This window comes from Pelophylax lessonae, assembly GCF_965119305.1.
Source record: "Pelophylax lessonae genome assembly, chromosome: 4".
Taxonomy (NCBI): Eukaryota; Metazoa; Chordata; class Amphibia; order Anura; family Ranidae; genus Pelophylax; species Pelophylax lessonae.
The window spans coordinates 668,576,674-668,589,385 of NC_138771.1; the positions used below are offsets into that span (position 1 = coordinate 668,576,674).

Consider the following 12,712-nt stretch of genomic DNA (forward strand, 5'->3'; position numbering starts at 1 on the left):
TGATGTGCCATGTTATGTCATGGGGCAGATATGTAATATGTGACTCAATGGAGGTGTATGATGTGATGTGTCATGTGATGTTATGGGGCAGGTATGTAATATGTGACTCAATGGAGGCGTATCATGTGATGTGCCATGTTATGTCATGGGGAAGGTATGTAATATGTGACTCAATGGAGGAGTATCATGTGATGTACCATGTGATGTCATGGGACAGGTATGTAATATGTGACTCAATGGAGGAGTATCATGTGATGTGTCATGTTGTGTCATGGGGCAGATATGTAATATGTGACTCAATGGAGGATTATCATGTGATGTGTCATGTTGTGTCATGGAGCAGATATGTAATATGTGACTCAATGGAGGAGTATCATGTGATGTGTCATGTGATGTCATTGGGGAAGGTATGTAATATGTGACTCAATAGAGGAGTATCATGTGATGTGTCATGTTATGTCATGGGGCAGGTATGTAATATGTGACTCGATGGAGGAGTATCATGTGATGTGTCATGTGATGTTATGGGGCAGGTATGTAATATGTGACTCAATGGAGGAGTATCATGTGATGTGCCAGGTTGTGTCATGGGGCAGATATGTAATATGTGACTCAATGGAGGAGTATCATGTGATGTACCATGTGATGTCATGGGACAGGTATGTAATATGTGACTCAATGGAGGAGTATCATGTGATGTGTCATGTGATGTCATGGGACAGGTATGTAATATGTGACTCAATGGAGGAGTATCATGTGATGTGCCATGTGATGTCATGGGACAGGTATGTAATATGTGACTCAATGGAGGAGTATCATGTGATGTGTCATGTTATGTCATGGGGCAGGTATGTAATATGTGACTCAATGGAGGTGTATCATGTGATGTGTCATGTTATGTCATGGGGCAGGTATGTAATATGTGATTCAATGGAGGAGTATCATGTGATGTGCCATGTTGTGTCATGGGGCAGATATGTAATATGTGACTCAATGGAGGAGTATCATGTGATGTGCCATGTGATGTCATTGGGGAAGGTATGTAATATGTGACACAATGGATGAGTATCATGTGATGTGCCATGTTATGTCATGGGGAAGGTATGTAATATGTGACTCAATGGAGGAGTATCATGTGATGTGCCATGTTGTGTCATGGGGCAGATATGTAATATGTGACTCAATGGAGGAGTATCATGTGATGTACCATGTGATGTCATGGGACAGGTATGTAATATGTGACTCAATGGAGGAGTATCATGTGATGTGTCATGTGATGTCATGGGGCAGGTATGTAATATGTGACTCAATGGAGGAGTATCATGTGATGTGCCATGTGATGTCATGGGGCAGGTATGTAATATGTGACTCAATGTTACTCAATGGAGGAGTATCATGTGATGTGCCATGTGATGTCATGGGGCAGATATGTAATATGTGACTCAATGGAGGAGTATCATGTGATGTGCCATGTGATGTCATGGGGCAGGTATGTAATATGTGACTCAATGGAGGAGTATCATGTGATGTGTCATGTTATGTCATGGGGCAGGTATGTAATATGTTACTCAATGGAGGAGTATGACGTGATGTGTCATGTTATGTCATTGCGGCAGGTATTTAATATGTAACTCAATGTGACTCAATGGAGGTGTGTCATGTGATGTGCCATGTTATGTCATGGGGCAAGTATGTAATATGTGACTCAATGGAGGAGTATCATGTGATGTGCCATGTGATGTCATTGGGGAAGGTATGTAATATGTGACTCAATAGAGGAGTATCGGGTGATGTGCCATGTGATGTCATGGGGCAGGTATGTAATATGTGACTCATTGTGACTCAGTGGAGGAGTATCATGTGATGTGCCATGTGATGTCATGGGGCAGGTATGTAATATGTGACTCATTGTGACTCAATAGAGGAGTATCAGGTGATGTGCCATGTGATGTTATGGGGCAGGTATGTAATGTGTGACTCAATGGAGGAGTATCATGTGATGAGTCATGTGATGTCATGGGGCAGGTATGTAATATGTGACTCAATGGAGGAGTATCATGTGATGTGCCATGTGATGTCATGGGGCAGGTATGTAATATGTGACTCAAAGGAGGAGTATCATGTGATGTGCCATGTTATGTCATGGGGCAGGTATGTAATATCTGACTTAATGGAGGAGTATCATGTCATGTGCCATGTTATGTCATGGGGCAGGTATGTAATATGTGACTCAATGGAGGAATATCATGTGATGTGCCATGTTATATCATGGGGCAGGTATGTAATATGTGACTCAATGCAACTCAATGGAGGAGTATCATGTGATGTGCCAAGTGATGTCATGGGACAGGTATATAATATGTGACACAATGTGACTCAATGGAGGTATGTCATGTGATGTGCCATGTTATGTCATGGGGCAGGTATGTAATATGTGACTCAATGGAGGAGTATCATGTGATGTGCCATGTTATGTCATGGGGCAGGTATATAATATGTGACTCAATGGAGGAGTATCATGTGATGTACCATGTGATGTCATGGGACAGGTATGTAATATGTGACTCAATGGAGGAGTATCATGTGATGTGTCATGTTGTGTCATGGGGCAGATATGTAATATGTGACTCAATGGAGGATTATCATGTGATGTGCCATGTTGTGTCATGGAGCAGATATGTAATATGTGACTCAATGGAGGAGTATCATGTGATGTGTCATGTGATGTCATTGGGGAAGGTATGTAATATGTGACTCAATAGAGGAGTATCATGTGATGTGTCATGTTATGTCATGGGGCAGGTATGTAATATGTGACTCGATGGAGGAGTATCATGTGATGTGTCATGTGATGTTATGGGGCAGGTATGTAATATGTGACTCAATGGAGGAGTATCATGTGATGTGCCAGGTTGTGTCATGGGGCAGATATGTAATATGTGACTCAATGGAGGAGTATCATGTGATGTACCATGTGATGTCATGGGACAGGTATGTAATATGTGACTCAATGGAGGAGTATCATGTGATGTGTCATGTGATGTCATGGGACAGGTATGTAATATGTGACTCAATGGAGGAGTATCATGTGATGTGTCATGTGATGTCATGGGACAGGTATGTAATATGTGACTCAATGGAGGAGTATCATGTGATGTGTCATGTTATGTCATGGGGCAGGTATGTAATATGTGACTCAATGGAGGTGTATCATGTGATGTGTCATGTTATGTCATGGGGCAGGTATGTAATATGTGATTCAATGGAGGAGTATCATGTGATGTGCCATGTTGTGTCATGGGGCAGATATGTAATATGTGACTCAATGGAGGAGTATCATGTGATGTGCCATGTGATGTCATTGGGGAAGGTATGTAATATGTGACACAATGGATGAGTATCATGTGATGTGCCATGTTATGTCATGGGGAAGGTATGTAATATGTGACTCAATGGAGGAGTATCATGTGATGTGCCATGTTGTGTCATGGGGCAGATATGTAATATGTGACTCAATGGAGGAGTATCATGTGATGTACCATGTGATGTCATGGGACAGGTATGTAATATGTGACTCAATGGAGGAGTATCATGTGATGTGTCATGTGATGTCATGGGGCAGGTATGTAATATGTGACTCAATGGAGGAGTATCATGTGATGTGCCATGTGATGTCATGGGGCAGGTATGTAATATGTGACTCAATGTTACTCAATGGAGGAGTATCATGTGATGTGCCATGTGATGTCATGGGGCAGATATGTAATATGTGACTCAATGGAGGAGTATCATGTGATGTGCCATGTGATGTCATGGGGCAGGTATGTAATATGTGACTCAATGGAGGAGTATCATGTGATGTGTCATGTTATGTCATGGGGCAGGTATGTAATATGTTACTCAATGGAGGAGTATGACGTGATGTGTCATGTTATGTCATTGCGGCAGGTATTTAATATGTAACTCAATGTGACTCAATGGAGGTGTGTCATGTGATGTGCCATGTTATGTCATGGGGCAAGTATGTAATATGTGACTCAATGGAGGAGTATCATGTGATGTGCCATGTGATGTCATTGGGGAAGGTATGTAATATGTGACTCAATAGAGGAGTATCGGGTGATGTGCCATGTGATGTCATGGGGCAGGTATGTAATATGTGACTCATTGTGACTCAGTGGAGGAGTATCATGTGATGTGCCATGTGATGTCATGGGGCAGGTATGTAATATGTGACTCATTGTGACTCAATAGAGGAGTATCAGGTGATGTGCCATGTGATGTTATGGGGCAGGTATGTAATGTGTGACTCAATGGAGGAGTATCATGTGATGAGTCATGTGATGTCATGGGGCAGGTATGTAATATGTGACTCAATGGAGGAGTATCATGTGATGTGCCATGTGATGTCATGGGGCAGGTATGTAATATGTGACTCAAAGGAGGAGTATCATGTGATGTGCCATGTTATGTCATGGGGCAGGTATGTAATATCTGACTTAATGGAGGAGTATCATGTCATGTGCCATGTTATGTCATGGGGCAGGTATGTAATATGTGACTCAATGGAGGAATATCATGTGATGTGCCATGTTATATCATGGGGCAGGTATGTAATATGTGACTCAATGCAACTCAATGGAGGAGTATCATGTGATGTGCCAAGTGATGTCATGGGACAGGTATATATATAATGTGACACAATGTGACTCAATGGAGGTATGTCATGTGATGTGCCATGTTATGTCATGGGGCAGGTATGTAATATGTGACTCAATGGAGGAGTATCATGTGATGTGCCATGTTATGTCATGGGGCAGGTATATAATATGTGACACAATGTGACTCAATGGAGGTATGTCATGTGATGTGCCATGTTATGTCATGGGGCAGGTATGTAATATGTGACTCAACGTGACTCAATGGAGGAGTATCATGTGATGTGTCATGTGATGTCATGGGGCAGGTATGTAATATGTGACTCAATGGAGGAGTATCATGTGATGTGCCATGTGATGTCATGGGGCAGGTATGTAATATGTGACTCAATGGAGGAGTATCATGTGATGTGCCATGTGATGTTATTGGGCAGGTATGTAATATGTGACTCAATGGAGGAGTATCATGTGATGTGCCATTTTATGTCATGGGGCAGGTATGTAATATGTGACTCAATAGAGGAGTATCATGTGATGTGCCATGTTATGTCATGGGGCAGGTATGTAATATGTGACTCAATGGAGGAGTATCATGTGATGTGCCATGTGATGTCATGTGGAAGGTATGTAATATGTGACTCAATGGAGGAGTATCATGTGATGTGCCATGTTATGTCATGGGGCAGATATGTAATATGTGACTCACGGGAGGAGTATCATGTGATGTGCCATGTGATGTCATTGGGGAAGGTATTTAATATGTGACTCAATAGAGGAGTATCATGTGATGTGCCATGTGATGTTATTGGGCAGGTATGTAATATGTGACTCAATGGAGGAGTATCATGTGATGTGTCATGTTATGTCATGGGGAAGGTATGTAATATGTGACTCAATGGAGGTATATCATGTGATGTGTCATGTTATGTCATGGGGCAGGTATGTAATATGTTACTCAATGGAGGAGTATCACGTGATGGGCCATGTTATGTCATGGGGCAGGTATGTAATATGTGACTCAATGGAGGAGTATCATGTGATGTGCCATGTTATGCCATGGGGCAGGTATGTAATATGTGACTCAATGGAGGAGTATCATGTGATGTGCCATGTTATGTCATGGGGCAGGTATGTAATATGTGACTCAATGGAGGTGTATGATGTGATGTGTCATGTAATGTCATGGGGCAGGTATGTAATATGTGACTCAATGGAGGAGTATCATGTGATGTACCATGTAATGTCATGGGGCAAGTATGTAATATGTGACTCAATGGAGGAGTATCATGTGATGTGCCATGTGATGTTATGGGCCAGGTATGTAATATGTGACTCAATGGAGGAGTATCATGTGATGTACCATGTGATGTCATGGGACAGGTATGTAATATGTGACTCAATGGAGGAGTATCATGTGATGTGCCATGTGGTGTCATGGGGAAGGTATGTAATATGTGACTCAATGGAGGAGTATCATGTGATGTGCCATGTGATGTCATGGGGCAGGTATGTAATATGTGACTCAATGGAGGAGTATCATGTGATGTGCCATTTTATGTCATGGGGCAGGTATGTAATATGTGACTCAATAGAGGAGTATCATGTGATGTGCCATGTTATGTCATGGGGCAGGTATGTAATATGTGACTCAATGGAGGAGTATCATGTGATGTGCCATGTGATGTCATGTGGAAGGTATGTAATATGTGACTCAATGGAGGAGTATCATGTGATGTGCCATGTTATGTCATGGGGCAGATATGTAATATGTGACTCAATGGAGGAGTATCATGTGATGTGCCATGTTATGTCATGGGGCAGATATGTAATATGTGACTCACGGGAGGAGTATCATGTGATGTGCCATGTGATGTCATTGGGGAAGGTATTTAATATGTGACTCAATAGAGGAGTATCATGTGATGTGCCATGTGATGTTATTGGGCAGGTATGTAATATGTGACTCAATGGAGGAGTATCATGTGATGTGTCATGTTATGTCATGGGGAAGGTATGTAATATGTGACTCAATGGAGGTATATCATGTGATGTGTCATGTTATGTCATGGGGCAGGTATGTAATATGTTACTCAATGGAGGAGTATCACGTGATGGGCCATGTTATGTCATGGGGCAGGTATGTAATATGTGACTCAATGGAGGAGTATCATGTGATGTGCCATGTTATGCCATGGGGCAGGTATGTAATATGTGACTCAATGGAGGAGTATCATGTGATGTGCCATGTTATGTCATGGGGCAGGTATGTAATATGTGACTCAATGGAGGTGTATGATGTGATGTGTCATGTAATGTCATGGGGCAGGTATGTAATATGTGACTCAATGGAGGAGTATCATGTGATGTACCATGTAATGTCATGGGGCAAGTATGTAATATGTGACTCAATGGAGGAGTATCATGTGATGTGCCATGTGATGTTATGGGCCAGGTATGTAATATGTGACTCAATGGAGGAGTATCATGTGATGTACCATGTGATGTCATGGGACAGGTATGTAATATGTGACTCAATGGAGGAGTATCATGTGATGTGCCATGTGGTGTCATGGGGAAGGTATGTAATATGTGACTCAATGGAGGAGTATCATGTGATGTGCCATGTGATGTCATGGGACAGGTATGTAATATGTGACTCAATGGAGGAGTATCATGTGATGTGCCATGTGATGTTATTGGGCAGGTATGTAATATGTGACTCAATGGAGGAGTATCATGTGATGTGTCATGTTATGTCATGGGGAAGGTATGTAATATGTGACTCAATGGAGGTATATCATGTGATGTGTCATGTTATGTCATGGGACAGGTATGTAATATGTTACTCAATGGAGGAGTATCACGTGATGGGCCATGCTATGTCATGGGGCAGGTATGTAATATGTGACTCAATGGAGGAGTATCATGTGATGTGCCATGTTATGCCATGGGGCAGGTATGTAATATGTGACTCAATGGAGGAGTATCATGTGATGTGCCATGTGATGTCATGGGGCAGGTATGTAATATGTGACTCAATGGAGGAGTATCATGTGATGTGCAATGTAATGTCATGGGGCAGGTATGTAATATGTGACTCAATGGAGGAGTATCATGTGATGTGCCATGTGATGTTATGGGCCAGGTATGTAATATGTGACTCAATGGAGGAGTATCATGTGATGTACCATGTGATGTCATGGGACAGGTATGTAATATGTGACTCAATGGAGGAGTATCATGTGATGTGCCATGTGGTGTCATGGGGAAGGTATGTAATATGTGACTCAATGGAGGAGTATCATGTGATGTGCCATGTGATGTCATGGGGCAGGTATGTAATATGTGACTCAATGGAGGAGTATCATGTGATGTGCCATTTTATGTCATGGGGCAGGTATGTAATATGTGACTCAATAGAGGAGTATCATGTGATGTGCCATGTTATGTCATGGGGCAGGTATGTAATATGTGACTCAATGGAGGAGTATCATGTGATGTGCCATGTGATGTCATGTGGAAGGTATGTAATATGTGACTCAATGGAGGAGTATCATGTGATGTGCCATGTTATGTCATGGGGCAGATATGTAATATGTGACTCAATGGAGGAGTATCATGTGATGTGCCATGTTATGTCATGGGGCAGATATGTAATATGTGACTCACGGGAGGAGTATCATGTGATGTGCCATGTGATGTCATTGGGGAAGGTATTTAATATGTGACTCAATAGAGGAGTATCATGTGATGTGCCATGTGATGTTATTGGGCAGGTATGTAATATGTGACTCAATGGAGGAGTATCATGTGATGTGTCATGTTATGTCATGGGGAAGGTATGTAATATGTGACTCAATGGAGGTATATCATGTGATGTGTCATGTTATGTCATGGGGCAGGTATGTAATATGTTACTCAATGGAGGAGTATCACGTGATGGGCCATGTTATGTCATGGGGCAGGTATGTAATATGTGACTCAATGGAGGAGTATCATGTGATGTGCCATGTTATGCCATGGGGCAGGTATGTAATATGTGACTCAATGGAGGAGTATCATGTGATGTGCCATGTTATGTCATGGGGCAGGTATGTAATATGTGACTCAATGGAGGTGTATGATGTGATGTGTCATGTAATGTCATGGGGCAGGTATGTAATATGTGACTCAATGGAGGAGTATCATGTGATGTACCATGTAATGTCATGGGGCAAGTATGTAATATGTGACTCAATGGAGGAGTATCATGTGATGTGCCATGTGATGTTATGGGCCAGGTATGTAATATGTGACTCAATGGAGGAGTATCATGTGATGTACCATGTGATGTCATGGGACAGGTATGTAATATGTGACTCAATGGAGGAGTATCATGTGATGTGCCATGTGGTGTCATGGGGAAGGTATGTAATATGTGACTCAATGGAGGAGTATCATGTGATGTGCCATGTGATGTCATGGGACAGGTATGTAATATGTGACTCAATGGAGGAGTATCATGTGATGTGCCATGTGATGTTATTGGGCAGGTATGTAATATGTGACTCAATGGAGGAGTATCATGTGATGTGTCATGTTATGTCATGGGGAAGGTATGTAATATGTGACTCAATGGAGGTATATCATGTGATGTGTCATGTTATGTCATGGGACAGGTATGTAATATGTTACTCAATGGAGGAGTATCACGTGATGGGCCATGCTATGTCATGGGGCAGGTATGTAATATGTGACTCAATGGAGGAGTATCATGTGATGTGCCATGTTATGCCATGGGGCAGGTATGTAATATGTGACTCAATGGAGGAGTATCATGTGATGTGCCATGTGATGTCATGGGGCAGGTATGTAATATGTGACTCAATGGAGGAGTATCATGTGATGTGCAATGTAATGTCATGGGGCAGGTATGTAATATGTGACTCAATGGAGGAGTATCATGTGATGTACCATGTAATGTCATGGGGCAGGTATGTAATATGTGACTCAATGGAGGAGTATCATGTGATGTGCCATGTGATGTTATGGGCCAGGTATGTAATATGTGACTCAATGGAGGAGTATCATGTGATGTACCATGTGATGTCATGGGACAGGTATGTAATATGTGACTCAATGGAGGAGTATCATGTGATGTGCCATGTGGTGTCATGGGGAAGGTATGTAATATGTGACTCAATGGAGGAGTATCATGTGATGTGCCATGTGATGTCATGGGACAGGTATGTAATATGTGACTCAATGGAGGAGTATCATGTGATGTGCCATGTGATGTTATGGGACAGGTATGTAATATGTGACTCAATGGAGGAGTATCATGTGATGTGCCATGTGGTGTCATGGGGAAGGTATGTAATATGTGACTCAATGGAGGAGTATCATGTGATGTGCCATGTGATGTCATGGGACAGGTATGTAATATGTGACTCAATGGAGGAGTATCATGCGATGTGCCATGTTATGTCATGGGGCAGATATGTAATATGTGACTCAATGGAGGAGTATCATGTGATGTGCCATGTTATGTCATTGGGGCAGGTATGTAATATGTGACTCAATGGAGGAGTATCATGTGATGTACCATGTAATGTCATGGGGCAGGTATGTAATATGTGACTCAATGGAGGAATATCATGTGATGTGCCATGTGATGTCATGGGGCAGGTATGTAATATGTGACTCAATGCAACTCAATGGAGGAGTATCATGTGATGTGCCATGTGATGTCATGGGACAGGTATGTAATATGTGACTCAATGGAGGAGTATCATGTGATGTGCCATGTTATGTCATGGGGCAGGTATATAATATGTGACACAATGTGACTCAATGGAGGTATGTCATGTGATGTGCCATGTTATGTCATGGGGCAGGTATGTAATATGTGACTCAACGTGACTCAATGGAGGAGTATCATGTGATGTGTCATGTGATGTCATGGGACAGGTATGTAATATGTGACTCAATGGAGGAGTATCATGTGATGTGCCATGTGATGTCATGGGGCAGGTATGTAATATGTGACTCAATGGAGGAGTATCATGTGATGTACCATGTGATGTCATTGCGGAAGGTATGTAATATGTGACTCAATGGAGGAGTATCATGGATGTGTCATGTGATGTCATGGGGCAGGTATGTAATATGTGACTCAATGGAGTAGTATCATGTGATGTGCCATGTTATGTCATGGGGCAGGTATGTAATATGTGACTCAATAGAGGAGTATCATGTGATGTGCCATGTGATGTTATGGGGCAGGTATGTAATATGTGACTCAATGGAGGAGTATCATGTGATGTGCCATGTGATGTTATGGGGCAGGTATGTAATATGTGACTCAATGGAGGAGTATCATGTGATGTGCCATGTTATGTCATGGGGCAGGGATGTAATATGTGACTCAATGGAGGAGTATCATGTGATGTGCCATGTGATGTTATGGGGTAGGTATGTAATATGTGACTCAATGGAGGAGTATCATGTGATGTGCCATGTTATGTCATGGGGAAGGTATGTAATATGTGACTCAATGTGACTCAATGGAGGAGTATCATGTGATGTGCCATGTTATGTCATGGGGCAGATATGTAATATGTGACTCACGGGAGGAGTATCATGTGATGTGCCATGTGATGTCATTGGGGAAGGTATGTAATATGTGACTCAATAGAGGAGTATCATGTGATGTGCCATGTGATGTTATTGGGCAGGTATGTAATATGTGACTCAATGGAGGAGTATCATGTGATGTGTCATGTTATATCATGGAGCAGGTATGTAATATGTTACTCAATGGAGGTGTGTCATGTGATGTGCCATGTTATGTCATGGGGCAGGTATGTAATATGTGACTCAATAGAGGAGTATCATGTGATGTGCCATGTGATGTTATGGGGCAGGTATGTAATATGTGACTCAATGGAGGTGTATCATGTGATGTGTCATGTTATGTCATGGGCCAGGTATGTAATATGTGACTCAATGGAGGAGTATCATGTGATGAGCCATGTGATGTCATGGGACAGGTATGTAATATGTAACTCAATGGAGGAGTATCATGTGATGTGCCATGTGATGTCATGGGACAGGTATGTAATATGTGACTCAATGGAGGAGTATCATGTGATGTGCCATGTGATGTTATGGGGCAGGTATGTAATATGTGACTCGATGGAGGAGTATCATGTGATGTGCCATGTTATGTCATGGGGGAGGTATGTAATATGTGACTCAATGGAGGAGTATCATGTGATGTGCCATGTGATGTCATGGGGCAGGTATGTAATATGTGACTCAATGGAGGAGTATCATGTGATGTGCCATGTGATGTTATGGGGCAGGTATGTAATATGTGACTCAATAGAGGAGTATCATGTGATGTGCCATGTGATGTTATGGGGCAGGTATGTAATATGTGACTCAATGGAGGAGTATCATGTGATGTGTCATGTGATGTGCCATGTGATGTCATGGGGAAGGTATGTAATATGTGACTCAATGTGACTTATTGGAGGTGCATCCTGTGATGCCATTAAATGTAATGTGTGATGTCATTGTGGTGTAGGTTATGTGCTATCATTGGGGGTTTGTATTTTTTTTTTTTACCTCACTAGGGGGGGGTGCATATTTTATGATGTAATTGGAGTGTATATATAATAGGTGATACCATCTGTACATTCAATGCCAGGAGGAGACACACATAAATATGGTGTGATGTGTATTACCTGGGGAGGACATGGTGGGTCAAACAACCGGCTGTCTGTAAAAATGAGAAAAAAAAAAGAGTGGTTACTCCACCTATATCTGACACCGAGCACAATACAGTAAAACCTTGGATTGTGAGCATAATGCGTTCTGGAAACATGCGTGTAATCCAAAGCACTCTTATATCAAAGAGAATTTCCCCATAAGAAATAATGGAAACTCCGATGATTCCTTCCACAACCATTTATTCATAAATCCTTCAGTTTATAGTCCATATAAAAAGGTTATAGCAATATAATAGGTTGTGTAACCATAAAATGTCCATCCACCAATGGCACCTCCAC

At 41.9% G+C, this 12,712-nt stretch overlaps 1 protein-coding gene across 1 annotated transcript in view; it reads right to left on the reverse strand.

Annotated features, from left to right (window-relative positions):
- Positions 1 to 12,474, reverse strand: part of LOC309552468 (phospholipid scramblase 3-like) — a gene marked incomplete at its 3' end in the record, with an annotated part of 36,646 nt that extends 24,172 nt beyond the window's left edge. The window contains exon 1 of the mRNA XM_082253439.1: positions 12,389 to 12,474. Within this exon, the coding sequence (XP_082109565.1) occupies positions 12,389 to 12,401 (13 nt within the window). The 5' untranslated portion in view covers positions 12,402 to 12,474. The remainder of the gene's footprint in view (positions 1 to 12,388) is intronic.
- Between the last annotated feature and the right edge of the window lie 238 nt (positions 12,475 to 12,712).